The sequence below is a fragment of the Talpa occidentalis genome, unplaced genomic scaffold (genome assembly GCF_014898055.3).
Source record: "Talpa occidentalis isolate TD23 unplaced genomic scaffold, MPIMG_talOcc4v2.1 talOcc4.15, whole genome shotgun sequence".
In the NCBI taxonomy this organism is placed as follows: Eukaryota; Metazoa; Chordata; class Mammalia; order Eulipotyphla; family Talpidae; genus Talpa; species Talpa occidentalis.
The window spans coordinates 28929475-28957353 of NW_023601543.1; the positions used below are offsets into that span (position 1 = coordinate 28929475).

General features: G+C 36.9%; 2 protein-coding genes across 3 annotated transcripts in view; one reads left to right on the forward strand and one right to left on the reverse strand.

The window, feature by feature from the left end:
• The first annotated feature begins 11922 nt into the window (after positions 1–11922).
• Positions 11923–15453, forward strand: LOC119246580 (casein kinase I-like). The gene is made up of 2 exons (XM_037512940.2): positions 11923–12085; positions 12537–15453. The coding sequence occupies exon 2, from the start codon at positions 12621–12623 to the stop codon at positions 13698–13700; it is 1080 nt and encodes a 359-aa protein (XP_037368837.1). The 5' UTR covers positions 11923–12085; positions 12537–12620; the 3' UTR covers positions 13701–15453.
• An 833-nt stretch (positions 15454–16286) lies between these two features.
• The window catches only part of DNAAF6 (dynein axonemal assembly factor 6), a 33639-nt gene continuing 22046 nt past the window's right edge, over positions 16287–27879 (reverse strand). For both annotated transcript variants that reach the window (XM_037512119.2, XM_037512120.2), the window contains exons 6-7: positions 20754–20839; positions 16287–16476 (exon numbers count right to left, since the gene is read on the reverse strand). In XM_037512119.2, the coding sequence (XP_037368016.1) occupies positions 16347–16476; positions 20754–20839 (216 nt within the window). In that variant the 3' untranslated portion in view covers positions 16287–16346. The remainder of the gene's footprint in view (positions 16477–20753; positions 20840–27879) is intronic.

Consider the following 27879-nt stretch of genomic DNA (forward strand, 5'->3'; position numbering starts at 1 on the left):
TTGACAGTTACTTATTGTTTTATTTGTTTGGCTTTGTATTGTGTCATTCATATTTCCCAATCTAAACTACAAAGTTTTGGACTGTATACTTCAGTATACCACCCCCTCACTCTCTGGCCAAAAAAGTGCATTAATCAATCTTTTTGGAATTAAAATTAAACTCATTGTTTCTTCATGGTGTTGGTTTGTTTGTTTTTTTTGGTGAGCAAGTTGTATTTAGGCAATAAAGCCAGGTATCGTTCACAAACAGATCTCCTGCTTGGTAGAGTACATGCTACAGAGTTTGAAACACACAGGTGAGGATGGACAAAAAATAAAGAATTCTGAGCTGGAAAGGAAGACAGAGCAATCATGCCATGATTATAATCCCATAGGTTTTTTTTCCTCTTTTTCTTCTGTTAGCTTTTTAAAGATGCTCTTTTTATTTTGAAGTCACTTTAGATTCACAAGAAGTAGCAAATGTTGTCTAGAGAGTCCTAATATTCTCTTCATCCAGCTTCCTTTAATATTGATATCCCGTATAACTATAGTATAATTATTAAAACTTAGAAATTAACATTGGTACAATACTATTAACTACAGACTTTAGTTGGGTTTCTCAACTGACTTAAAAAGTTTTTAGTGCAGCAAGGATTGAAAAGTTAAAAAATAGAAGATCCAGAAGACTGCCTGAAGTTGTGTAGGGTGAAAAGGCATCTGAGCAAGAGGGTGGCCACAATTCAGCATAGGCACTATTTAATGACTCTTTCTAATTGGTCTTGGGGGTTCCTTTTAGTAATTGGTCTGTTTGTGGAGAATGTCTTTTTGTCAAATTTGTATGACTAAATATCTGACTGGATAGTACTAAAGGAGAAAGCCATACAGCAGGCAGCCTCTGCAAGTGGGCAGGGTATGGAGCTCCAATCCCCCGCCCCAGTTTCTAAGTGAGGGGGTAAGTCATTTTTTCTTATTTTCATAAACATTCAATTTTAATCCTGGTCTTGACTTCCTTGTATTCTGAGTTCTCCATGAGGTAAAAGTTGTAAACAAAAAACAAATTACCTTCACTTTCATTACCCACCTGCTCAATCCGTCTCCCTTTCAAATGTGAGATTATTCAGACCAAGTGTTTAGACACTGTTTAAGCTGAAAGGTGATACTCTCCTTCTCTGTACACAGTAAGAAACGAAAAACCATTTTAACAGAATGGAAGGATGAGAAAAACAGGTTGCTTACTAGCATCTCTCTAGTTAGATGGTCATAATGAGGATTCTTAAATTGTACTGATACAAGTTCAGTGCAAGAGCTATTCATACATATGTGAAATGTATGTCATAGTCAAACAGGAACATTTAAAAATTATCTTGTCAGAAGAGTTGACTAAAAGTGCATTGCTATCAAATTCTGTTGCTTTATAATATATTATAAATCATCAACTCTTCTTCTAACTGCATAATTTATGGATGATTTCATGGTAAAATTAAATGGGAGAAACCAGAGTGTGACAGTGAATGTTTTAAATGTATTTTATAATGTTCAAGTCTAGTATTACAAGGTTAAAAATTAATTGTTCTAAAATAAATTCCAGATGGATGCAGTTAAAAGTAGGAGATGAAACTTTAAAACCACCAATTTAAAAATAAGTAGAATATGCTACATAAAAATAAAAACTTCCTATTAAAATACTATAAACAAAATTAAAAGGCAAAGAACATCCTGGGGGAAGGATTTATAAATATATCACAGAAGACTAAATTATATATTCTTACCATATAAGAAGCTTTTACAAATCAATAAGAAAAAGTAAAATGTTCTCATAGAAAATGATCAAAAGCAAAAAATGACCCTCACAATAACACAAATGGCCAATAAATATATGAAAAGTTGCTTAGCCTTGCTACCATGTCTATTGTGTAAGTACCTGGCTATTAGCTTTTTTGTTGTAATGTAAGTGTCTGACATTAAGCTTTTGTTTACCTAAGCATCCATTCCAGACATCCATCTCAAATAAACACATTGCCATCTACACCTCTCGAAAGTCCTGGGCAGCATAGATAACTGACTGCTTACTTTCCACTTCACATGCTTCAATTCTTTTCTTGTTTTAATATCACCAATAAAGAATAAGTCTGTTAAGGGAGGTACCATATTCCCAGCTCCACTTAACTAAGGGCGGAGCTGAGTGCAGGTGAAGCTACATAACATGGAAGGCAGGTGGGCTCTTGGGGAAGAAGAAAAAGAGGGGGGAGCTCTTATTCCTGCAGCCTGATGTGAACCTTGTATCTCTGGGAAGGTGACATGTAGAGGAGAGTCATGTAGAGACACTTAAAATAGACAGGTGGGGAGACCAACAATGGCAACCATTATCTTGATATGCTATCTCCTTTTGTCCCAGCTTTCTGAGACCTGCTTCAGAACCCGCTTTTTAATGCCTCCCCATCAGAAAGTGACTTGGACTTGTGGCAGGCTTTTGGGCTTCAGCTGTCCTCCATTGGGCCAACCCTGTTTTGCTGGGCATTAACCCACGCTGGGATGGGTAACTTTGGATGTTTTACTGGGGAACTAATATCTTTTCTTCTTTTCCCTCTCTATGCATAATAATTCTATCAAAGTTCTTTCTAAGAATTTACTTACTAGCCCCTCTCTCCCTCTCTCTCTCTCTCTCACTCTCTCTCTTTCTCTCCTCTTGACCTCACTGTGTGGCCCTGGGAGTGCCCTATACCCTCCAGGACCTGTGAATAATGTTACCTGGAATAAAAATCTCAATGGTAGTTAAAGAGTTTATTAAAGAATTAAAGTGAGGATTCAAACCCACGAGAAGAGACTGATGGAAAGGGGTCCCAGCCACCTGCTTCTTCAACACCCCCCATCCCAAGCAGGGTTTGGTTTATGAAGTGTTGAGATTGGTGGACTAGCACATGGCAGAAACAAGAATTCATTTTCTAAATACTTTACATTCGTCATCACTGGTAGGTATAATTTGCATGTGAGAAAGGCCAGGCCTTGAGAGAGAAAAGACTACCATAAGGAAATGCCTATTTAGTAGGAGACTTGCGGGTCACTCCAGGAGGAGAGGCTCCAAGCTTCCAAGATGGTGATTTCTGTAGATGTGTGTCAATGGGGGGGCTTATTTGCAGGGTGCCTTCTCAGCAGTTCTCTTTGATCCACTGACTTCTGCCTCTGCTTCCCTTTGCCCAAAACTTGTTGATTTTCTTTCACAGTAATAAGCCTTGTTTTTTCAAAGTTCCCCGATGTTTGTTGCTGAGCTGTATCTTGCAATCATAATAAGAACCACAAAGGCCAGGACAGTCACAACATTGACTCCGTAGGGAAAATATCAGTGGGAGATCACCCCTTTGCCAGGTGAGTACCTTAGGCATTCTTAGTTGATTGTATCACTCTCCCTTGTGACTACTGACTGAGACATAAAATAATGTCTAAGAAGGGAATTTGTGAAAATTATGTAATGCAGTTTTTCCTTATTAAATTGGAAATGATGAAAAACGATGGTGATATTCAGTTTATTTCAGGATATTCAGGGGTATAAAGAAATGGGGGAAATATACACAAGTACAAGCATTCTGATAGACAACTTAGCTAAATTTATCAAAAAATTTTAAATGTGTCTATCTAGTTATTTCACTTCTAGGTATTTAACCCATGGGGAAAATATGAGGTGCGGACAAATAGAATGTACAATATACCAGTATTATGATATGGAAAAAAATAGAAATAGGGCCTCCTGGTGGCGCAGGGGTTAAAGACAGCACTATCAAGCTATCTCCAGCCACTGCAGCACGATTTCCCTCCCCAGCCAGCCAGGGAGCAACCTATGTGGTGCAGCAGACCTCTCCTGTCTCACCCACTGCTCCCCTCAGCAGTGCATTTCAGTAGATCCACCTGTTCTGCTTCCCACTCTGTCACTGGTGAATCCTTTCACCCCTTGCACCTCTGGTTTACACCCCAGTTCTTATATGCATAAATAAATCTTTTAAAAAATTAGAAATAGCTAATTCACTATTATTGGATATTTAGTAAGTTATGTTACATAATGGGGTACTCTAAAACTATTACAAATCATTGTAGTAGACCCTATTAACCTTTAGCCATATTTGGGAACTGCTCTCAGCTGAAGAGAGTGACCTACCCCAAGGTTATACCCCTTTGAAAGGTGCAGTTTATAGTCAATGACCAGTCAAATGCTGGGGTATAAAGGTTCAACCTCCTTGCTCTCCCTGGAGAAATTCTGTGTGATTATTCTAGATTCAGAGCACTGCAACCAAACTTCTCTCTTTGTTCCATCTTTATTCCTTTCCTTTCTCCACCAGGTGTTGATCCCAAGAGCACTCTCCATTCCATTTTTTCTTTGACTTAGAGTCTGATTTCTGGGAAATACAATCTACAACAATTACATTGAAGAATATTTATTGGCATAGGAAGACATTTGAAATATACTGCTAAGTTAAAAAAACAGATTGGTCATTTTATAAATATGGCCAACTATATTAACTGAAAATCCTTTTGATGTAACTACTATAAATGCAAGGCAAAATATAAGGACATTATTTTAATTACATAGCTGAGCTCACACAAAAAAAGGGCAAACTTCTAGATGCTAGGAATGAGACTGAAAACCAGAGCTGTAATCTTGGTGAATGTTTTGGTTGCACTAGGAAGGGAGTTTCAGCTATAAAGAAATATAGGAACAGGAGAAAAGGTCTTGGGTCCATAAGTCCCATCATAAACTTCTTTTAGAAGGGCTGTACCCTCTAAATATGGTTGGAGGAGAAAACACACTCACACACACACACACACACACACACACACACGAAGAAACAACAAGTTTATCTGTCTCTGTCCAAGCCCTCATGGAAGAAAAGAACATTCCTCTAAAAATTAAAGCACAGGCCCTGAACTCATGTGTTTTAGGTTTTAATTTAGATTACATGCATGACCAGAGAAACTTTGCCTTTAAGCTTTTGGCAGAAGCAAAGATAAAATTGCTTTGAAGGGGTGCGCCTACAAAACAGATCACAAGAGCTTTTCACAGGATTTTTATAAACCCCCATTAAAGAACATATCTCAATAAAACACTATAACAATAAACTGTCAACTACGAGTGACATAATCACCAGAAAGATTAAAAATGGTCCCGAGACTCATTGGGCTATGGGGTAGATCTGAGAAAATCACCTAGTATTAAGAACAAAGAAAGATGGAAAATGTGATAAGGAAACTAAAAGACTGAGGAACAAAAGAAATGTTCACCAACAAACTAAGAGGAATTTCAAAAAGAAAAGAATGAATGGGGTAAAGGCAATATTCAAGGAGATAATAATTGAGGATTTCCAGAGTTGATGATTTAAGAAACATAAGTAAAAGTAAAATAAATTAATTAAATATATATCTAGACACATCATAGTCAAACTGCAGAACATCAAAAACAAAGATAAAAATATTCAAAACTACCAGAGAGGAAAGACAGTTACCTCCAAAGGAACAATTACTGAGAGTTACTGAGATAGACAGCAGACTTTAAAACTCCAACAACATAGACCAGAACACAGGTAAATAATATATTCAAAGTACTAAGGGAAAATAACTGTCAACCTAGGTTTCTAAATCCAGCTAAACTAAATTCAAGAGTGTGGTCAATAATAACAATTCCAGAAATGACCTGAGAGAATCAAGAACTCACAAACCCTTGCTGAAAGAAATACTAAACTATGTACTTTGCAAAGGAAGCTCTGATGTGGAAAAAGGAATGGTGAATACAAGTATTGGTGAACATGTGGGTAGATCTAAATAAACATTGATTGCAAAAAAAAAAATTAAAAAAGAATGATAATAGGGCCTCCCTGGTGGCACAGGGGTTAAGTCTCAGTGCTATCAAGCTATCACCAGCCACTGCTGCAGGAGTTCAATCCCCTGCCAGGGAGCTAACCCACATGGCGCAGCAGACCTCTCCTGTCTCACCCGCTGCTCCCCTCAGCAGTGTATTTCAGTCAGTCTGCCTGTATTGCTCCCCACTCTGTCTCTGGTGAATCTTCTCACCCACCGCATCTCTGGCCTATACCCCAGTTCTTGTATGCATAAATAAATAAAAAATAAATCTTTAAAAATGATAATAATGAATAATTTGGGAGTATAAAGACTAAATTGGGTGGGAATGTAAACTAGTGCAACAATTATGGAAAGCAATCTGGATTCACCCTAAAGAAACTAAAAAGGAAAAAGTAATGTATGACCCAGCAATTCCTCTAGTGCATATATCCAAAGTTTGTGAAACTGTCAACACAAAACTCCATCTGTTCCACAATGTCCATAGCAGTATTATTTACAATAGCTAAGACTTGGAAGTAGCCTAAATGTTCATTTACAGATGACTGGGTCAAGAAGATGTGGTATATCCCCACCATGATGAGTTCAATTGCAATAAGAAAGGATAAAATACAGCCATTTACAACAAAATGGAGGGAATTTGAGAGAATTGTGTGAAGTAAACTAAGCCAGAATGATAAAAACAAATGATAGACATTCACATAGCAGATAATGCAAAATATTTTAAAAACCAGTGGATATCAATAAATATCCTGAGGGCCTAGAGGTTGAGAGAGAGGGGAAGGAAAAGGGACAAGGGAACCCAAAGAATGGTGGTGGGGTGAAACCCCAAGTTGGAGAGGCATGGTTTATTCCATGCCTTTCTCAGTCCTTGAATTGCTTTAAAGGAGGTTAGAACTATTCAGAAATTTTAATCATCTTTTTTAAAAGGAAATGTATAGCTTCCAAACCAGTAGGAGAAAAAATAATGTGAAAAACTGACAAATGGGAAAAAAAAGGTAAGAAGAAAAGAGTTGTAGGAAAAAAACAATAAAAAAGAAATCCCAGGGCCTCCTTGGTGGCACAGGTGGTTCAGCGCCGCACTGTCAAGCTGTCTGCAGCCTCTGCAGCGCGGGTTCGATCCTACCCAGCCAGGGAGAAACCCACATGGCGTAGCAGACCTCTCCTGTCCCACCCACTGCTCCCCTCAGCAGTGTATTTCGTCGGTCTGCCAGTTCTGCTACCCACTCTGTCTCCAGTGAATCTTCTCACCCTCCCGTGCATCTGGCCTGTACCCCGGTTCTTGTATAAAGATAAATATTAAGAAAAAAGAAATCCCATGATAAGGTAATATAAATAAATCCAAATGTGTCATTAATCACAATAATGTGGCTGATCAAAACGTGTGAGTTTAAAAATAGCTTTTAGGGCCTCCACAGTGGCGCAGCGCTTGAGCGCTGGGCTGCCAAGCTGCCCGCAGCCTCTGCAGTGCCAGTTTGATCCACAGCTGCCAGCGAGGGTCCCACATGCCGCAGACCTCTCCTGCGGCGCTCTCTGCTCCCCTCAGCAGTGTATTTCTTCAGTCTGCCTGTTCTGCTTCCCACTCTGGCTCTGGTGAATCCTCTCACCCTCCTGCGCTTCTGACTATATCCAGTGCTTGTATAAATAAATAAATAAATCTTTAAAAAAAAAAAACTTTTAGCTAAATTCTGTTCATGTAAGTTATACTTAAAACATAAAGGAATGAAAAGTGATGAGGCAAGATATGGTAGGCAAATATTAATCAACATTGATGTAGTTATTTTTATGTTTAGCAAAACATACTTTAGAGTAACAAATATTATTAGGGATAGAGATCATCATAACATATTGATAAGAGGATTAAGTCACTAGGAAGATATAACAATTCTAAATCTGCCTGCACCTAAATATATTTTCAAAATATATAAAACAAAAACTGACAAGATTATACGGAGAAACCAACAAATTTATCATAAGTGATAAATTTTAATATTCCTCTCCATGTTCATAAAGAACAAAAATTAACACTATGGAAGATTTGAAGAACACAATAATAAGAGTTAATACACCTAGAATTCTGTGCTCAATAATTACAGAGCATTTATTCTTTAAAAATGTATAGGTGGGGCCTCCCCTGGTGGCGCAGTGGTAGAGCGCTGGGCTGCAAAGCTGCCCGCAGCCTCTGCAGCACCAGTTCGATCCCCGGCTGCCGGTGAGGGTCCCACATGGCACAACAGACCTCTCCTGCCGTGCCCACTGCTCCCCTCAGCAGTGTATTTCGTCAGTCTGCCTGTTCTGTTCCCTGCTCTGGCTCTGGTGAATTCTCTCACCCTCCCGCACTTCTGACTGTACCCAATGCTTGTATAAATAAATAAATAAATCTTAAAAAAAAAAAAAGTATAGGTGGCTTATTTTAAGATGTGTGTATATGTGGTACATATACACCATGGAATATTACTCAGCATTCAAAAAAGTAAACACATGCAATTTGCAGCAACATGGATGGCGCTGGAAGGGATCATGCTCAGCGAAATAAGCCAGAAAGAAAAAGAAAAATACCGGATGGTCTCACTCACAGCAGGAATCTAGAAAACTTAAATAAGGGACCAGGAAAAAGAATAACTATAAGAAAGAAAATATCAAAATCAACAAACAACTATGAACCTGAGACACTCTATGGGGGGTGGGGGGTGGGGAAAGGAGGGCTTGGGGTCAAAATAAGGGGGTTGTAATTGTATGGGGAATATAAAAATAAAATTTAAATAGAAAAAAGAAAATTCCTATTAAGAAAAAAAAATGAATAGGTGGTGCAAGCGGTTGAGCTGCTGAGGAGCTGTCGGCAGCCTCTGCAGCGCGGATTTGATCTCCCGCCAGACCAGGGAGCTAACCCACATGGCGCATCAGACCTCTCCTGTCTCGCCCGCTGCTCCCCTTGGCAGTATTTTAGATCCGCCTGCCTGTTCTGTTCCCCGCTCTGTCTCTGGTGAATCCTCACACCCTCCCGCACCTCTGGCCTGTACCCCAGTTCTTGGATGCATACATAAATAAATCTAAAAAAATAAAAATATGTAATTACTCACAATGCAATAAAATTAGAATTCCCAGAAATAAGAGGTAATAAGGAGGGGCCTCCCTGGTGGCGCAGGGGGTGGAGCGCAGTGCTGTGAAGCTGTCTTTGGCCTTTGCAGTGGCGAGTTGGATCCGGCCAGCTGGCAGCAACCCACATGGTGCAGCAGAGCTCTCCTGTCTCGCCTGCTGCTCCTCTCAGCAGTGTATTCCCGCACATCTGCCTGTTCCGTTCCCCGCTCTCTCTAGTGAATCTTCTCACCACCCCGCGTCTCTGGCCTGTACCCCACTTCTGAAAAAAAAGGTAATAACGAAACTCTTGGAAATGAAAATAGGTTTAAAACCACTTTGTGCAATATCATTCCATTTGGGGAAAAAATATCCATGCTATGTATGAAAACAAAAAGCTTGATAAAAGGCACTTAAAAAGGTAAGCGTGGTTATTTATGGTTTGTTGGCTTACAGATATTTTTTTCGTTTTTTGCTTTATCCTTAAAGAGCTTTTTCCGTATTGTTAGTTTCCTGCTTGAAACATGTCACCATGTCTCTTTTTCTAATTAGAAAAACAAAATAAAACTATGAAATTTCTTTTTTTTAAAGATTTAGTTATTTATACAAGAACCGGGGTACAGGCCAGAGGTGCCGGAGGGTGAGGGAATTCACCAGAGACAGAGCAGGGAACAGAACAGGCAGACAGACCAAAATACACTCCTGAGGGGAGCAGCGAGCAAGGCAGGAGAGGTCTGCTGCGCTACGTGGGGTTCTCCCTGGCCAGCCTGGAATCCAACCCGCCCTGTAGAGGCTGCGGACAGCTTCACCGCGCGGCGCTCAACCCGCTGCACCACCGCGGAAGTTTCTTTTGGATAACGTGTAGACTAATAACTAGCCTGGTCTGTTTCCATTATTGCCTCCAATTACATTCTCTTCACCAAAGGATTTAGAATAAAATCCAAAATCCTAACTTTAGTCTACTAAATTCAACATTGCTCCAGCCTGTATTTCCAAACTTACTTCTAGTCACACTCCCCCAAACTCACTCTATTCCACACACACCGGTGTTCACTTCCTTAACTTCTCCAAGCTCTTTCAATCGTGAATCTTCACAATTGCTACCCTTTTGCACCTTACTGCTCTCTGCCCCTTAATACCCTCTTTGTGTGACTAAGTCCTAAGTATTTAAATTTCATCTGAAGTGTTAAATCCTTGGGGAAGTCTTTTCTGCCCCACCACTAGGTTTGGTTCTTCCCAAAGATATTCTCAAAGCATCCATTCTTTTCTTTCAAAGCAGTAACAATAAACTTGAAAAATATATATATATATATATTTTACTTCATTACTGTTCGTCTCCCTTGCTAAACTGCTTCATGAGGGCAGGGAGTAAATTTAGTTTGCTCATTGCTATATCCCCAGCACTAACATAGTGCAGGGCTTGGGATAAATACTCAGTGGATGTTGGTTGAAAAAAATGTATAGTGAGAAAATGAATGAATGACTGAATCCTCACAAAAGCTACTGGAGATTTTATAGAATCACAAAGAAAGGCAAAGAAATTCACAGAGAAGGCTAATGAAATTGCACGACAGATTTTAACTTCCACGTCTCCTGGTAATGATTAAGATTCATTGGAAAATGCTGATAAGATACATTTCCCACTGTGTCCACTTGTGTCCATTTTTTTTCTACATTTGTTTTAGTGGACTATTCCTCTTTCAAGAAAAAAAAAACAAACTGTGGATTAGCTGAAACAAAACAACAACAAACAACAACAACAAAGTTCCTTCTGAGGCTAAGGACAGTGAAGTAGGATGATTTGTGGAGGGATATAAATTACAGGATCGCATTTTATAGTCCTGAGGCTCTGCTTCATTACATAATTGATATGGTACTGCATAACCAAAACCCAATTCAAGTTGGCTTGGATATGCTCTATCTTCTCTTTCAGGGACAACTTGTATACAGTCAGCTTGAGTAATAATGGTCTTTGTAATTAGGACCAGTATACAGGAAAAAGGGTTACATTTTCCACTGATTCACGATGTTTTCTAGAAAAGAAAAATACTGGTTACAGCTTAGGCTTGCTCCAGAGTTTACACTTTAGGGTGTAATCTTAAATTCTTAAAATACAGTCTTTTTAAAAATGCTAGGAAAGAAAAGTAGGATTCTCTTTTGATCCTGTAACATCATGAACTTATTAAATTCTCAGTCACCAGCTTGCTTTCAGTTAATCGCACTCCCCCCTCGCCGTCTCTCCCCACAGAAAAAAGTCATGGTGGTAATTTAAAAGTCAAATTCTCTACAAGAGTTTAGAGCTTTAACAAACCACTTTTTTCAAAAATCTCCGTCTTTTCTTACGATTTGATCTAGTCACAAACTAAATGCTTGATAGTTAACTACAGAATTAAGTTTAGAAAATAGCTACTTGAATATTTAATCCCTTAATAATTCATGGAGAAGTGATAAATATCTTTTCAAAATTTACTCCCAGGTAGCTCCACAGTTCTACTATGATGCTTGAGGCCAAGTTACACAACTTTAAAATAGAATTTATTCAGAAATAATTCTGAAATAAACTTATGTATTAAAAACAGAAGAGGCAGAAGACATTGGCATAATTCATTTAAGTTTGCATGTCCAAATAAAAATAAAGCTAGGAAATGACAGAGAACGGTATTTATAAACATGCCACGTGTCTCCTTATATTCTTTTTAAATATCAAGGATTTCAACTACTAAATACAGACACAGCATCCAATCGACCTCGATACCTAAGCAACTACTGCTTTATAGTTGCGTACTATTTTTTGGGATTTGGGACAGCAGTAAAGGGATAGAGATTTCTAGAACACTCGAGCAAAAAACCCAAGTGCATTTTGGGAGAGGGCAAAAAAAAAAAAAGGGCAGCAGGCAGTGGGGGGAGGGGTTCGCTCTGTTCACTTCATGCAAATATTTTTGAGCAGTGTAGTTTCTGATTGGTGGAAAGCTTGTCGCGTGATGATTGGTGGGATTTCGAACCTGCGCACTATATCTTGAGAGAACTTTTTCACTTTTTTCACTCTCTCCGGCAGTGGACGGCTCTACCGCCTCAGGGTCTCCGCTTACCTCAGAGTCTCTGCTTACCTCAGGGTGACTGGGATTCCGGTCTTACCTTGTACCTTACCATCCTCAGCTTTCCTGTTCTGCTTGATTGTTCTTCAGATTCGGTATGGTTTTCATTTAGTTTTTTTTTTCTTTCATTTATCAGTCCCTCAGAGGCATTGGCAAAATATTTTTTGCCTCACTACATCTAAGCATTGAGCAAAGGACTGAGGAGGCTAGATAATACTGTGTGCTCGGGAGTATTTCAGATTTTGTGTTGGCTAGAGTAATAAGGTGGCAGTAACAGTGGAGTGACTAGAGTACCTCAGGGTGGAATAGGGATCACGGCTTTTTTAGCGCCTTCGCAGCGAAGCGATTTTGCCGCCCAGAAACAAGTGGCCATCGTGAGATATCGCGAGAACCCACTCAAACTGAGGTGTGGGGGTGGCGCCCTCAAACTGAAACTTTACTGAGGGGTGGTGATTTTAGGTTCCCCATGGCTGATTCTGGGTCTTTTAGCGCTAAGAACGAACCAATTTTTTTTTTTTTTTCGGTTTCCTGCCGCCTTCCTCACAGCCTTCTCCTGTGGATCAACCCCAGAGACCTCAATCTCCTCCGTGGTGTTGGGCTTGGTCTTGGCCTCCATTTTAGTCTTTCAGGATGGAGAGCAGCAGCGCCTCTAATGCCACCTCCAATGTCGAGTTTATTGTGGGAGGGAAATATAAACTGGTGCGGAAGATCGGGCGCGGCTCCTTCGGGGACATTTATCTAGCGATCAACATCACCAATGGCGAGGAACTGGCAGTGAAGCTAGAATCGCAGAAGGCCAAGCATCCCCAGTTGCTGTATGAGAGCCAGCTCTATAAGATTCTTCAAGGTGGTGTTGGCATCCCCCAAATACGTTGGTACGGTCAGGAAAAAGACTACAATGCGCTAGTCATGGATCTTCTTGGACCCAGTCTAGAAGATCTTTTCAATTACTGTTCAAGAAGGTTTACAATGAAAACTATACTAATGTTAGCTGACCAGATGATCAGTAGAATTGAATATGTGCATTCAAAAAATTTTATACATAGAGATATTAAACCAGATAACTTCCTGATGGGTATTGGGTGCCATTGTACTAAGTGTTTAGAATGTCCAATGGGGAAGAGGAAAAGAGAAATGGCTGCTGGTTCTTTACAGGGGGCATCTTTCTTAGGATTAAACCAATTATACCTTATTGATTTTGGTTTGGCCAAAAAGTATAGAGATAACAGGACCAGGAAACACATACCATACAGAGAAGATAAAAATTTTGCTGGCACTGCTAGATATGCTAGCATCAATGCACATCTTGGTATTGAGCAAAGTCGCAGAGATGACATGGAATCTTTAGGCTACCTTTTGATGTATTTTAATAGAGCCAGCCTGCCTTGGCAGGGACTAAAGGCTGCCACAAAGAAACAAAAATATGAAAAGATTAGTGAAAAGAAGATGGCCACTCCTGTTGAAGTCTTATGTAAGGGGTTCCCTGTAGAATTTAGCACGTATTTAAACTATTGTCGTGGACTGCGCTTTGAAGAAACCCCAGATTACATATATCTGAGACAGCTCTTCCGTATTCTTTTCAGAAAGCTGAACTACCATTATGACTACGTATTTGATTGGATAGTATTAAAGCAGAAAGCCTGTACACAGCAGGCAGCCTCTTCAACTGTGCAGGGTCCACCGCCCCAACCTCCTCCAGGTTTCTGTTAATGGTGGGAGGAATGGAAGTAGAACAGGTGATCCTAGCAAGATTTGTTCCTCCCCAAATCTTGAAGTTTTAGTTCAGATACACACATGCCAGAGGTTATTATAAAAATGGAATAATTTACTAGTATGGGGAAACAATATTTACTTGGTGTAAATAATTTAATTTCAGTATAAACTAGTTTTGTGCTTCATTAGTGATGCCGTGTCTTGAGCTGTAGGCACTGTAATTGTGAATATTAACTGAAATAGTGAAACATGGTTTCCTGTTGTCTATTGTATTTTTTCAAGTGGTTGACAAATTGGTGGAGAAATTGTGAGTGTGCCGATATTTTGTTAAAACCTTTTATTTTGAACTCTAAGAACTTATTTCAGAAGAATGGTGTCAATAGTCACAGCCACAGCTGTGATGGTTGTAAAAGCTCACACTTGTACATTCTCAGGGTTTATCCCTCCTTGGGGTTTTCAACTTGTTCACTTAAAAACATTCTTAAAATAGTTGGCTTTTTGTTTGCAAGCAAGCTAATATAGTCACAACTTAAGATTCCAGGGTTAGAGCATATATGTAAAACTCTTGATTGCTTACCTGTACTAGAAATGACAGCATCTAAAGTGAATACTTAAGAAAAACTTAGCAACTGTTAGATTATCTTTAGAATTCTGTATTAATTTTATATAATGTTCTTGGTGTTTTTAAAAAAGCGTATTTGTCACAGAAATTTAGTTAACATTTTACAACTGAACATGTGTGTATATTGCTTGGATACATGTAATCTCTGAATATCTATGAGATAATGGAATTTTGGTTTTCTTTGGAACAATGGAGCATGTATGTACTTCTGCTTGGCTACATGTAATCTCTGAAGATCTATGAGCTATGGAATTTTGGTTTTCTTTGGGACAACTGAACATGTATGTATGTTGCTTGTATACATGCAATCTCTGTGAATATCTAGGATATATGGAATTTTGTTTTTCTTTGTAACAACTGAACATAGGTACTTTTGCTTGGATATATGTAATCTCTGAAGATCTATAAGATATGGAATTTTGGTTTTCTTTGGACAGCTGAACATGTATGTATGTTACTTGGATACATGCAATCTCTGTGAATACCTAGGATATATGGAATTTTGTTTTTCTTTGTAACAACTGAACATAGGTACTTTTGCTTGGATATATGTAATCTCTGAAGATCTATAAGGTATGGAATTTTGCTTTTCTTTGAGACAGCTGAACATGTATGTATGTTACTTGGATACATGCAATCTCTGTGAATACCTAGGATATATGGAATTTTGTTTTTTTTTGTAACAACTGAACATAGGTACTTTTGCTTGGATATATGTAATCTCTGAAGATATATAAGATATGGAATTTTGCTTTTCTTTGGGACAGCTGAACATGTATGTATGTTACTTGGATACATGCAATCTCTGTAATTATCTATGAGATACGGAATTTTGTTTTTCTTTGGAGCAACTGAACATATATGTGTTTTTGCTTGGATACATCTAATCTCTGAAGATCTATAAGTTACGGAATTTTGTTTTTCTTTGGAAACGTGTACTTTTTGTTTACAAGTTTGTTAAAATTTAAAAACTGGAAAAAAAGTTATTCGAGTAAAACATGTTAGTGTTGTGCATCAAACTGTTTGTAATTCTTTGTTATTTGTATATGCCAGAACAATGGTGACTGCCTAAAGAGAACACTCTAAATCATTTGATCAAATCAATAAAAAGGCAACCAAATAAACTTTTCTGGTGATAAAAATGACCACTTGGCTATGTAGTTGATTGTATTGTTCTCTGTGCTCTCTGTGCCCAGTGGGTTACTTTGTGACCGTAAATTGAAAATAAGCCCATCATGAATTGAAAATATATTCAAGTTAAAAATGCATTTAGTGTACCTAACCTTCTGATACCATAGCTTAGCCTCACCTACCTTAAAGTCCTTAGAACACTTACATTAGCCTACAGTTGGGTAATTATCTTGAATTTCATCTCAGGAGGAACTGTCAACCTTTTCTTCTCATCAGAAGGAGGAGACACATTTGGGCTTTTTGTAAACATAATGGAATGTGAGAACACAAAAATCCCCTGAACTCTGACAACAAGGTAGACCTTAGCATATTGGTGTACCCTAGTGATCATGTGGCTGGCTGGGAGCTGGGGCTTGCTGCTGCCCAGCATGAGAGAGTATCACACTGCATCTCCTTAGCCAGGGAAAAGATCAAAATTGTGGAAATACAGTTTCTACTGAATGCATATCACTTTCCCACCATTGTAAAGTAGAAAAATCATAAGTAGGGGACTGTCTGTATAATTAATTGGCTTAAATTCTTCAGGTTACTGAAATAAGTGGACCAGCCATTACATAGTCATATTCAGCAATTTCAACATGTAATAATCTAACTTTAAATTCTACACAGTGATCACTAAAGAAAAATGGAATAATTTACTAGTATGAGGAAACAATATTTGCAACCAGAGTAATAGAAATGACTAAGTGGTCAAAATATCACTGTAACTGCATTTAGGCTGTTTCTGAAATGTGGCAGAATAATAGAAGACAGAAAACATTAACCAGTTTTTTTATGCTTTTATTTTTATCCATGCTATTCTACCACTTTCCCTCCTTATTCAATGAATTTCAGAAGAAATTCACAAAATCCAATTCTCTTTTCATAGTCATGGTAACTTCAAGAGTCTCAGTCTCTCGAATGTAGAAAGCTTTGGCATTGTTGCATTCCACAGGATGGGGAAGGGTTACCATCAGCTTCCTAAAATAAATAAATAAATACCTAGAATTGGCTTCCTAGAGTGATTATCAGGAGGATATTTTTAATAAGGATACAGAAAGCAAAATATACCATCACAATGATAGTAAGCAACAAAACAAAACAATATTTAGGCATTATAAATATTGGCTTAAAAATATGCCTAAGAACATGAGTAGTTTACCAGCTTTTTGGCCTTAAAATACAAGCAAAAAAATCCTTTTCTAAATTGATCTCATTCTGCATTATCTAAACACAGTCTCAGACATCAAAATTAAACTATTGTAGCTTTAAGTTGGTTGGATCTATCTGTTGCCAACCATATTTACGTGTACATGGAATGTGACTGACCGATAAAAATCTGAAAATTGGAATGGTTCTATTGTAATTTTCCTAATACAACTTGATGCTGAGTCTCTACTATAGGTGTTGGTATTGAAACTCAGTCTTAGGATGATTTCAATACGAGATCAATGAAAGTGCTTCTCTCTGCTTGCCTCCCGATCTTTCTACTATACATTGACAAATCCTCCCTGTGAGAGATAGCTGCATTTATTTTGCAGTTTATGGCTCAGTTGCTGGATAGCTGTATGCTTTAAATGCATTCCTGGGATGGCACATCCATAATTCTGTCATAGTGAAATGAATCTGAATTATGCACGGGGTCAGCACATGCTGATATCAGAAGAAAATTAAATGCGTGAAACACTTGTTACCTCACATTCTTGGTAAAGAACGTTTTGAGTGTCTATAAAAATGGACAGAAAAGCTCTTTTAGTAGGAGTAAGATTCAAATCAGTAAGGGAATCTGGTATTCTGAGAGGTATTTATTGAATACTTGTATAAAGAAAAGTATTTGAAAACAAATCCCTTGAAAATCAATTGCTTCTATACTCATTTGTAAATGAGTAAACAGAGCTCATTAAAAGTATTTATCACACTTCTCTGGAAGCTATATGAGAAATTTTCCATGACTCTTGTACCATTACAGATATTTAGGGTAGGAGAAACAGTTCCCGCCACCTGAAGTAATGAAATTGCACTGTAGCTCAGTGTAGCTTGTAATATTTGGCATCTTTTTAAAAAGTTGGTGCAAAAAATGCTTAGAGTACATCTTTTCAACATTGTTTACAATATACATTGTGCTAGAGTTACATTTCCTTTATCCCTTATTCTACAAATGATAACATATTCACTTTAAAAAGAAAGCAAAGCTCAGTGGTAGTAGATTCATCTCACTAAAAGACAACTATAAATCAGCTGAAGAAGGAGTTCCAATGATAATGGGCACTTCTCTGTCCAGAGAGAAATAAATTCAAAAGAGACAGTGGCCATTAGAATGATCCATCTATCCCTGCATTTCTGTCTTGTCCTCAGTAGTATGGTTTCACATACTAAAATTTTGAACAATATGAACTGAAACTTAAACTTATGTAGGCTCTTAGGAGAAGGGAAGTATTTTAGTCTTGTTTTACTATCTGATATCTGAATAAAGATTTAGAATTAGACAAAATAAAATTCTACAAATACTTTATCCTTGTACGGTTCATTGAAGGAAGGACTGTATTTTATTTTGGTGTTACCCCAGTGTCCAGAAGACTTTACAATGTTTGTTTAGTGAATAAATAAATGAGTGGAAAGCAAAAAAAATACACCACAAAATGATATTTGAATGACTACTGTAGATTAGTAATATAAATATGAATAAACATTATAAACCTAATCCCTTTGCCTTTACATTGATAAAATATTTGCTTTTTAAGAAGTTACAGTTTAGACGCTGGTCAAATGTTTATCCAGTGTTAATTTTTGTTAGAAATTATAAAATGCAGTCATACATGAAAAGAAAAACAAATGTTATCTTTACAGTGAACTCCAGTTTGCAGACTTATAAGCTGAGATAGTTTTAGTTGATGTTGCTCTTAAGAATTTTCAATGAAGGACAACCTTGGCCTGTGCATCCTCACATAATGCAGTTTTATTTTATGTAGTTAATAAATTATTTGATTTATATATCTGAATTAAAAACAGATGTGACCTTCTTGAGGTTTCCTATTGGAGATATATTGACTATTTTCAAAGAAAGTGCAGAAATAGCTACTGAGATGTAATTTACTATTCTATTTGGAATACTTTTTTTAAAGGTACCAATACCTTTAAATATCAAGTCAATTCTCAATCTGAATTAAAGGAGCACAGAAAAGGTGTGAACAATCTAAAGCAGCGCTCAACCAAAAAATAAGTTGTATTTGTCTCTTAACAATATAGGAATTCATTTATGATAGTCTTGAATTCACTAATGAAACCCTATATGAAAGTAAAAGTCAAGAGATTCTGGGAAATGATCCAATTTTCCCCATCTTTCCTTTCTATCAACTCCACACTGGGAATCTACATGCCAAAATAACTACTTGGGAAAAAATGAGCTATCTGGTAAACTGACTTATTTCTTTTGGTTGTTTAATGCTAAATATCTTGGCTTTATTGATAATTCTAATGCAGTTGACTATTATTTGACTAGTATTACAGTCAATTCAGTTAAAATGAATTCATTTGTTCTGCCGTATACATACATGAACAGAATGTCCGCTCATTTTCCTTGGATGGGCAAACATAGTGTTACAAACTAAGAAAGGAGGTTTGAATATCAATAAATTCAAACAACACACATTTCTGGTAATATTCAGACAGTAGCATGCTTCCAAAGAATGCTCTAGTACTTAGGAAAAATGATACGCATCTTAATTGCATCTTTTTCTATCTTAATTTTTCTGAAGAGACAGTACCTCTGTGCACTTAACATTTAACATATAAGTATAATATGATCCCAATCACCATCACCTAGAGCAGCCCACATTCTATATGGAAATGTATCTCTGTGTAAGCCTTTCATTTAGTGTGTTCTGATAGCTATCAGGAATGACAGCATAGGCAGAGCAGCTGCCTAAAGATTGATGAAAACAGTGAGAACAGCTAGGAAAACGGAAATTAACTCTATGGTGTGTAGATATATGTGTGCTTTTAACAAATGCACAAATATCATGGAAGATTGACTGTTTATTTAACCAACTTTCCTTGCAAAGGTTGCATGGAATGTGTATATAATATGCAATGGACAAATTCTAATAATCCTTGAGGTGAATGGTAGGAATGGTGAATGTAATTTTTCTAACATGAGATGATTTTTTATGAGAATACATTTTTGAAATTATATAAATAATGATAAAATGTTTTATATATATTCATCCATAGATCATTTTGGGTTAACTGCATCTACTGTAGAAATTCAGGTGAAGCTATGTGTGTACATTGAATTGTTTACATAGAAGTCTTTTACTTCTGTGTAAAAGGTAGAGGGATCTACCTTTTATTTTCTTGAAGCCTGAAGATTAACAAAAGAGAATTATAGTTACTGACAATGGAAGGAAGAGAATGTGCTAGCAGGTGACTGATCCCCACACCCAGTTTGAAATGTTTATGAGTTACAGAGAAAGAACCACAGCAATCACCCAAAATGATTATATAGCACCCAAAGTGCTATATATCCAGATGAAAAGTGAACAAAACAGTGATATATTGAGATATTTTGTCTAGCACATACCAGGTTTGATTGATTCCCTCTTTATATAGTTAGTTTTGAGATACAGAGCTGATTTTTCCAGGTTTTGTCATAAATACGTTATATAAGAATTTTTTGTACATGTTATATCTTGGGAACATGTCTTGTTCAAGCTATGTTGGAAAATATCAAAATGTTTAACTTATTCCCTGATAATCTATATTATTTTCATAATGTATTCACACAACCTGAGGATCTAGTGATAAATTAGCTTAGAATTTTTTTAAGTAATTGATGACAAGAATTTTTTGTTGATTTTTTAGGTAACTGTAATCAAATTTAACCTCAGAGACCCACAATATCCAAAAAATTAAAGATATTGCTTCTTTAAGCCATTACTAAATGAAAAAATGACATACAAGACATGAGGCATTTTTACCCCTAACTATTTGACAGATAAGCAAACTCTATCTAAATGTCAAGGACTGTATTTTGGTGGTACCAACCCACTCAAAAGGATGGATGCAAAGTAGAAAAGAATCCAGGTATTTCCAAGTGTATTTCTATTATGTAGATCAAATATATGAATGGTTAAATGATTTTTTTACCTTTTTTCAGATTTAGGGGTGATGAAAATAACTATGTATACTTTTAAAAAGAATATTGATTAAAGAGTTCATTAATATTTTAATACACTACTCTAGCTCTAATTTTTACTCACTTATTTGGAGTACGAAGGTCAAGGATCGTCTCCTGGATATCAATTTTAATTTCAGAAGGGTTTGTATTTGGCAGCTTAATTTTAACCTGAAAGAGAAATTGAGAAGAGAAATGCTGTTATCTCAAAGAACAGTTAATTTGAAGAGTATAAGAATATGTGGAGAAATAAGAACAAATATTTATTAAGTGCCAGCTAGCAATGTGCCAGCCTGTGTCTTTTTCTCATAACAATCTTGAGAAGCAAGGACTATTACTCCCATTTTGCTGATAGAGAATCTGAGACACAGAGATCCTTAGTGAACAGCCAAGGGCAACCATCTTTATTTTGACCAAGGTCTATCTGACTCTGCAGCTATATAGAAACACTTCGGTTACTCACCTGCAACCTTCCTTTTCTGAAGGTACATATGGGTGTATATGATAGAGTTGGGGAGCTTTAACTGCCTTTACGTTAGTGGAGACTTTGTACAAAAAATAGCTCTGGTGGTAGGTGCAGGTTAATGATTGAATCATGCAGTTTCCTGATATAAACTCCCATACTACATTTCCTAGAGAAGTGTAGAAGTCTAGAAAAGTTGCAGACATAACGAAAGAGAAATAACATAACCCCTTACACCTCAGATGGGACTATTTATTGGTTTAGTTATATTTCATTTAAAAAATCTCAATTCCCACATGACCCTAAAATACTGAATATATACCCAAGATCATCAAAAACAAACGTTCAAACAAAAATACATATATAATGTTTTTGTTCATAGCATCAGTATCTACAATGACCAAAAGGTACAGACAACCCAAATAGGCATCAGTGGATAAATGAATGAACAAAATGTGGCATATTCATAGAGTAGAATATTGCTCAACTATAAAACAAAAGCATGGTAGTGCTGAGACTTAACCTTTATGCCACCAGGGAGGCCGCTAGGCTTAACATTTTAATCAAAGTACTACCACCTAATTTATATTTTGAAAATTCATATATGCATAATTAGAGATGCTGTAGGTAAGATAAGTAGAACAGTCCTTCAAAAGGTAATTGTAGGCAAGTGAACATTCTAGTAGACAAAGAAAGTCTCATTTTTACTATAATAACATTCAGATCTGATAGTCGAGTTGAGATGTTCTTTAGTTGCAGTATGACTCATGTCACCTGGACTGTGGGATATAAATATTTGTTACTTTAGTCTGAAATGTTTAGCTCTTTCAAGGTAAAAGATGATTTCCCCAGGGTTGAAATGACATTTGAGGAAGAAGAAAAATTATGACATGAAATTTAGATACAATTTTTGCATAGAACTTCAAATGGGTTCTTGAAGTCATTTACAACCCTAGTGAAGAGTAATTAAGAAACAACTCACTAATTTTCCCTCTTGAGGAAATTAAAATTGTGTACTAAAATGATTCCAGAGGAGGGACAAGAGAAAGGACAAATTAAGCAGAATGTACACATTAATATCATAAGACAAAAGATTCAATGAGGAACCCTTAGCAGAAAAACTCCTCCTTAAAACATGAATCAGACTTCTTTGGAAATCATTTCAGTGAATACCTGGAAAACAAACATGGCTATTAATTGACTAGTAACTCATAGTACCTAAGACCTAACTGTCCCGACATTAGTAAATACAGTATCTCACTGACCAAATAAAGGAATTGGTATTCCTTTCTTCACAAAGGATAAAACTGGGAACTCAACTTTTGTAGTCAAACTTGAGTTTGAATTCTGGTTCTGTCACTTTTTAGTTATTTGTTATTAGTTATTAGTGCAAAACCAAAAACCACGTATACCTCCACCCTTAATTTCTGACTTGAAGCTGTAATAAACATTTATTACCACATAATTAGGGCTAATAATCTCATTGAATCTTTTATCTTATGATATTAATGTGTACATTCTGCTTAATTTGTCCCTTCTCTTGTCCCACCTCTGAAATCATTTTAGTACACAATTTTAATTTCCCCAAGTTAGGAACTGGGGAAGTAGCTTAGCTAGGTAGTTCTGGCGTAGGGTCTTATCATGAGGTTGTAGTCAAGATATTGACTGGGGCTACAGAAATCTGAAAGCATTACTGGGACTAGAGGATATGATCCCAGATGGCTCGCTCACATGGCTTTTGATAGGAGGCCTAAGTGCTTCACCACATGAAGACTGTTCCATAGAGCTTAGGACACAAGGACTTCTCCCCAGAACAAATCATCCAAAAAAGCAAGGCAGAAGCAATATCTTTTGGAAAAAACAGTCTTTAAATTTATACCCTTTCACTTAAGTAGTATCCTATTGGTTGTACAAGGCAGCCCTACTCATTATGAGAGGGGACTACATAAAGGGAAGACTATCAGAAGGTGAGAATCATTGGGGGCCATCTTGGAGGCTGGCTACCACAGTACCTGTCACTAACTTAAGTTCAAACCCGGACTTCTGACCTTGTGAATAGAAAACAATAGGGAAAAGTTCACTAATTTAAAGTTTGTGAGATCCTGTCTTCCTACTTTCAGCTTATCTTCAGGCAGGTAGTCAAAAGTATTCCCATAGTCTCTCTGGGAACTAATTCACTTTGAAGCTTTCCTGAAGGTAAGGAAAGGCAGGTCACATTGTTTACAGATTATTTTCATGGCCTTTCATATACTTTCCTCTATGTTTTGTAACAGAGCTGAATTAACATACCAAGGCCTTTGTGGGATTGGAGGGCGGGGCAGCATCATGAACATGGGCTTGCCAAAATGAACTTTAAATTTCCTCTTGTTCTTGTGATAGATTTAAATAAAGATCATATTCCTATAATCTGTTCAGTGATTAATACAAACTCTTAAGATCCTCAGACAAGTGTTTGTGATCATATTATAATATGCTTGAAATCTGAAATGGAAAGGCCAAATAGCATGGCCATGTTACTTGGTCAGCCTATGCTATTTACTGAAATTTCAGTGAAGCTTAAGATATACAGAAAGGTTTAGGCTGGTACTTTGGAAAATATTCTTATTTAACTTATGCGTTCTAGATATTGTGAAAATATTTTTATTTGACAGAAATACAGCCACTAACCCTAATATATTTGATTCTTAGAAAGGAAGTTAAGACTATTTGAGCTTCCATTTGAAGCTTAAGATATATAGAAGGATTTGGGCTAACACTTTAGAAGATAATCTTATTTAATTTATGGGTTATAGATATTGTAAACATATTTTTCTTACACAGAGATGCAGCAACCATCCCCAATATATTTGATTCTTAGCAAAAAAGTTATGACTATTTGAGTTTCCATTTGAAACAACATTAGGAAATTTTGATTTACAGAAAAGTTTGGGTAATTCTCATTCTGAATTACTTCAGTGCTTTAATTTCCTAATGTTTGACTATGGAAACACGTGTGAGATATTTTTACCACTGCAGCCACACTGAATATTTTGTAAAAACTCTCAAGGGCAAGAATATTTTGTAGGAAAATTAAAAAAAAAAAAGGTGTTGGATCCCTACTTTGAAATTATATAAATATTTGCCTCTGAAAAGAATAACACAGAGGTATGTGTTCTCCAAAACTAAGGCCCCAAACTAATAGATATCTATTTAAAGAAATGGATAAATTTTCTACAATGTTACCATTTTCAAACATTCCGGTACTACATTGCCAAGTCAGCCTTACAAGATCATAGAACCATGACTTTTCTCACGGGAACCAAGAGTAAGCTCAGTTCATTCTTGAGCCATAAGTCATCCACAGGACCTCCAGACCACTATGGGCACTTGCACTCACTCACAGCCTCACCACCACTAGCTGTCTTGAGAGTACCAGAACGAAATTCACTGTACTTTTATTTCTATTTGTCGGTAAACACAAGAGGCTTCAGACTCCCAAGACCTTTTTTATCACCTAATAAGTACCATCTGGATCTTCATATCTCCTATTTTGTTTCCATTTCCTACCCTCTTAGCATCTCATGAATCCTTTCATTAGGAACACTCTGGAACACAGAGTTCATCATATTATCTCTAAAGTCTCTTAATAAACATTCTCTTCAACCTCTTAGTCTAACTGAAATCTGGATCTCCCCTGGTGACACTGCTTCCCTTACAGTATTCTCAGTGGTACTTGTTTTGTTTTCCCAGTCCCCCTAATACCACGAGACCTGACCCTTTCCTCCAGCTAGCAAAAAAAGTCTCAAGGTTTCACACTGCACCACCATATCGTAATCATCTACCAATTCCTGGGTCATACTCCCACCCTAAGAATAGTAAGTTGTTCTCTACTGACATTTCTCACATTAACTTTTGTCTTAAATTTAAATATCTACTTAAGTAACCTTCCCAATACCCTAGCCTTATTTTCTCATTTCCTTCAAGTTTTTGACAATATTTCCTTCTCACTGAAGCCTTCTCTGACCATTATTCAAAAACACAGCCAATGCCAATAGCAGTATTCCTTGTTATTCTCCTTGCTCTTTTTCCTTTTATAGTCTTCATTCCCTTTGATTTGTTATCTTCCAGTGTACAATCAAATTTATATATTCATTTATCTCTCACACTAGAAAGCATGCTTCATGAGGGCAGTAATATTTGTGTTTTGCTGACATGACTAAATTAATGGATCTTTGTCATCAAATGAAAAGCATTCTTATGTCTCTCCTGTCCCACCCCCGCACCCCAAATCCCTAAATTCTGCCCCTCAACAACCATCTCCTCCCACTCCTCCCCTTCACTGTTAAACTTCCCCAAGAAACAATCCATGTTTCCTGTCTTCTCTTTTTCACTTCCTGGCTTTCTTCTACCCAGTTGCTGACTCCTGCCAGGCCATTAAAATTCCTCTTCCAAAGGTCACCAAAGACTTCTTAATTGACAATTCCAAAAGTTCTTTCTGTATCCTAATCTGACTTTATTTCTCTATAGCAGTAGATACTATTGATATTATGGTTTTCTCCCATCTCTAAATATTCTTTCTCAGTTCCTCTTTCTTTATCCATTCCTTAAATATTGGTATTTTCTAAGGCCAATCTGTGAATCTACTTTCATGGATTCAGAAAATTTTGCTAGTTTCATTTCAAGCATTCTAGACAATGTGATTTAGATATTTTGATGAAACTTCCTCAAAATGACACCATCAAAATGTGAAATTATTTATTTTGATTACCAAGTGATTTGTATAAGACATATTTTCCCCTTATTTCATCCCTGTCTAAACACATCTAAAACTCCACCCCACCTCTATCTCTATGTATATATCGATCTCATTATGGGGGACTTTTTATTTTTAATTCTACTAATGGTGATATTATTTAAAATTGTATATGTATATCAATTTTGTAGATCAGAAACATGGATAATAAAGAATTGCATTATAGCTTAAATATCCTTTTCTCTGCTACACAGTCTGATATATAAACAATCAAGAGTTAACAAAATCTAACATAACATAACAAAAAAAGACGTCTATACTCTAGAATTTAAAATGGAAAAGGGAATCCATTCCACTATCAAATAGCCAAGACTCTTTATTCTCTATAAGCAAACAAATATGATTAATTTAACCTTAAGAGAGAAATCAGGATTAGAAAAGCAGACTGTTTAAGAAACAAAAAAATTCTCCAAGTATGGGTAGACACTTTGTTCAGAATGATTGATACCTTTCTGAGATGAATACCTGTGGTAAAAATGTGACTCCTGGCTATGTCTGCCAGATGGTGACTGACTCCTAGCTCATCCCTGACTCTCACCCTTTCTCAGTTGAGATTTACAGATGCAGTAAGGCTTATATCCCAGTGAGGAGGTGATGATAAAAAAAAAAAAAGAGAGATTTAATGGCTTGTTGTTTAGGTCACATCATGAAGTACCTTATAAATATAGAGCCATTAAAGTAGAAGTCCCCAAATATCACGTATCCATTGCAGCTCAAAAAAGCATACCAAGATATCGGCAGGCTCTTTTTCCCTTCTCCTAGACAAATGTTGGGCTATATGGCAGAATGTCAATAACCCTCGCCCCAATCATTTTTGGATTTTAGAAATAGTGTGCTGTGTAACACCCATGGGAGAAAATGGGAATCTACTGACCTACTTCCCCACTACCATCCCTCTTCCTGTCACAAATAGTCCTATGGGAGAAACTAGGGTACAGCCATACATATCACCAATAACCTAGAGTTCCTTTTTCCTCTCTCCCTGAAGTGGAGAGATCAGGTACATCAATCAGTATTGTTTCTCAGGTATAGGCAGATTGTCTTCCTTTCCTATCTTATTTCTATGACAGCTTTTTGTTTCCACCTAACATTGTTTGTATCTCTGAAGCTCTGTCACAATCCCAACCTCATCATTGATCCAATTCCTCTTGTTTTTCAATACCTGATCTGGAACTGCAGTGAGAACTTATAATCTCTCTGTGTGAACACTCTGATTCCCTTACAGTCTTCTTAAATGGTGTCATCCCAACGGCCCAAGGGCCACTTACTTTGGCCCAGTTAGTCCCATTTCTGCAAGTTTCCTAGAATTCCTCTCAATATTTCTCCTTATCCAAATATACACATGGCACCTAAAGTCAATTCTATTTCATTCCAAGCCTGATGCAAAACAAGCCAGTACTCCACTCAAGTATATTCTAGCCCCTCAGAACAAACACAAACTCTGAAAATCAACATCCCCAGTTCATGTCTTTGAGTTCCACAAAGATTTGTATTTCTAACAGCCAAGTGAACACTTTTGACAAGATTTCCATGTTTATTTTCCAGGTAGTCATTGAAATGATTTCCAAAGAAGTCTGATTCACATTTCAAGGAGGATTCAAGTTTATCTGCTAAGGATTCCTCATTGAATCTTTTGTCTTATGATATTAATGTGTATATTCTGCTTAATTTGTCCCTTCTCTTGTCCCTCCTCTGGAATCATTTTAGTACACAATTTTAATTTCCTCAAGAGGAAAAATTAGTGAGTTGTTTCTGAATTACTCTTCACGAGGGCTGTAAATGACTTCATTATTCCTCCAACCACCATTCTCTCCAAAAATCTTCCATTATAATCAGCCACTAAAGTTGTTCTGAAATACACACCTAATTATTTATTATTATTAGTGCCTAATAACTCTAATGCCTATAAAATAAAGTTCAAGTGTCATGGTATCTTAGTTTGCTTGGGCTGCCAAA

Excerpts from the sequence above, each read along its gene's own strand:
- LOC119246580 (XM_037512940.2), top strand. The coding sequence starts at position 12,621 with ATGGAGAGCAGCAGCGCCTCTAATGCCACCTCCAATGTCGAGTTTATT.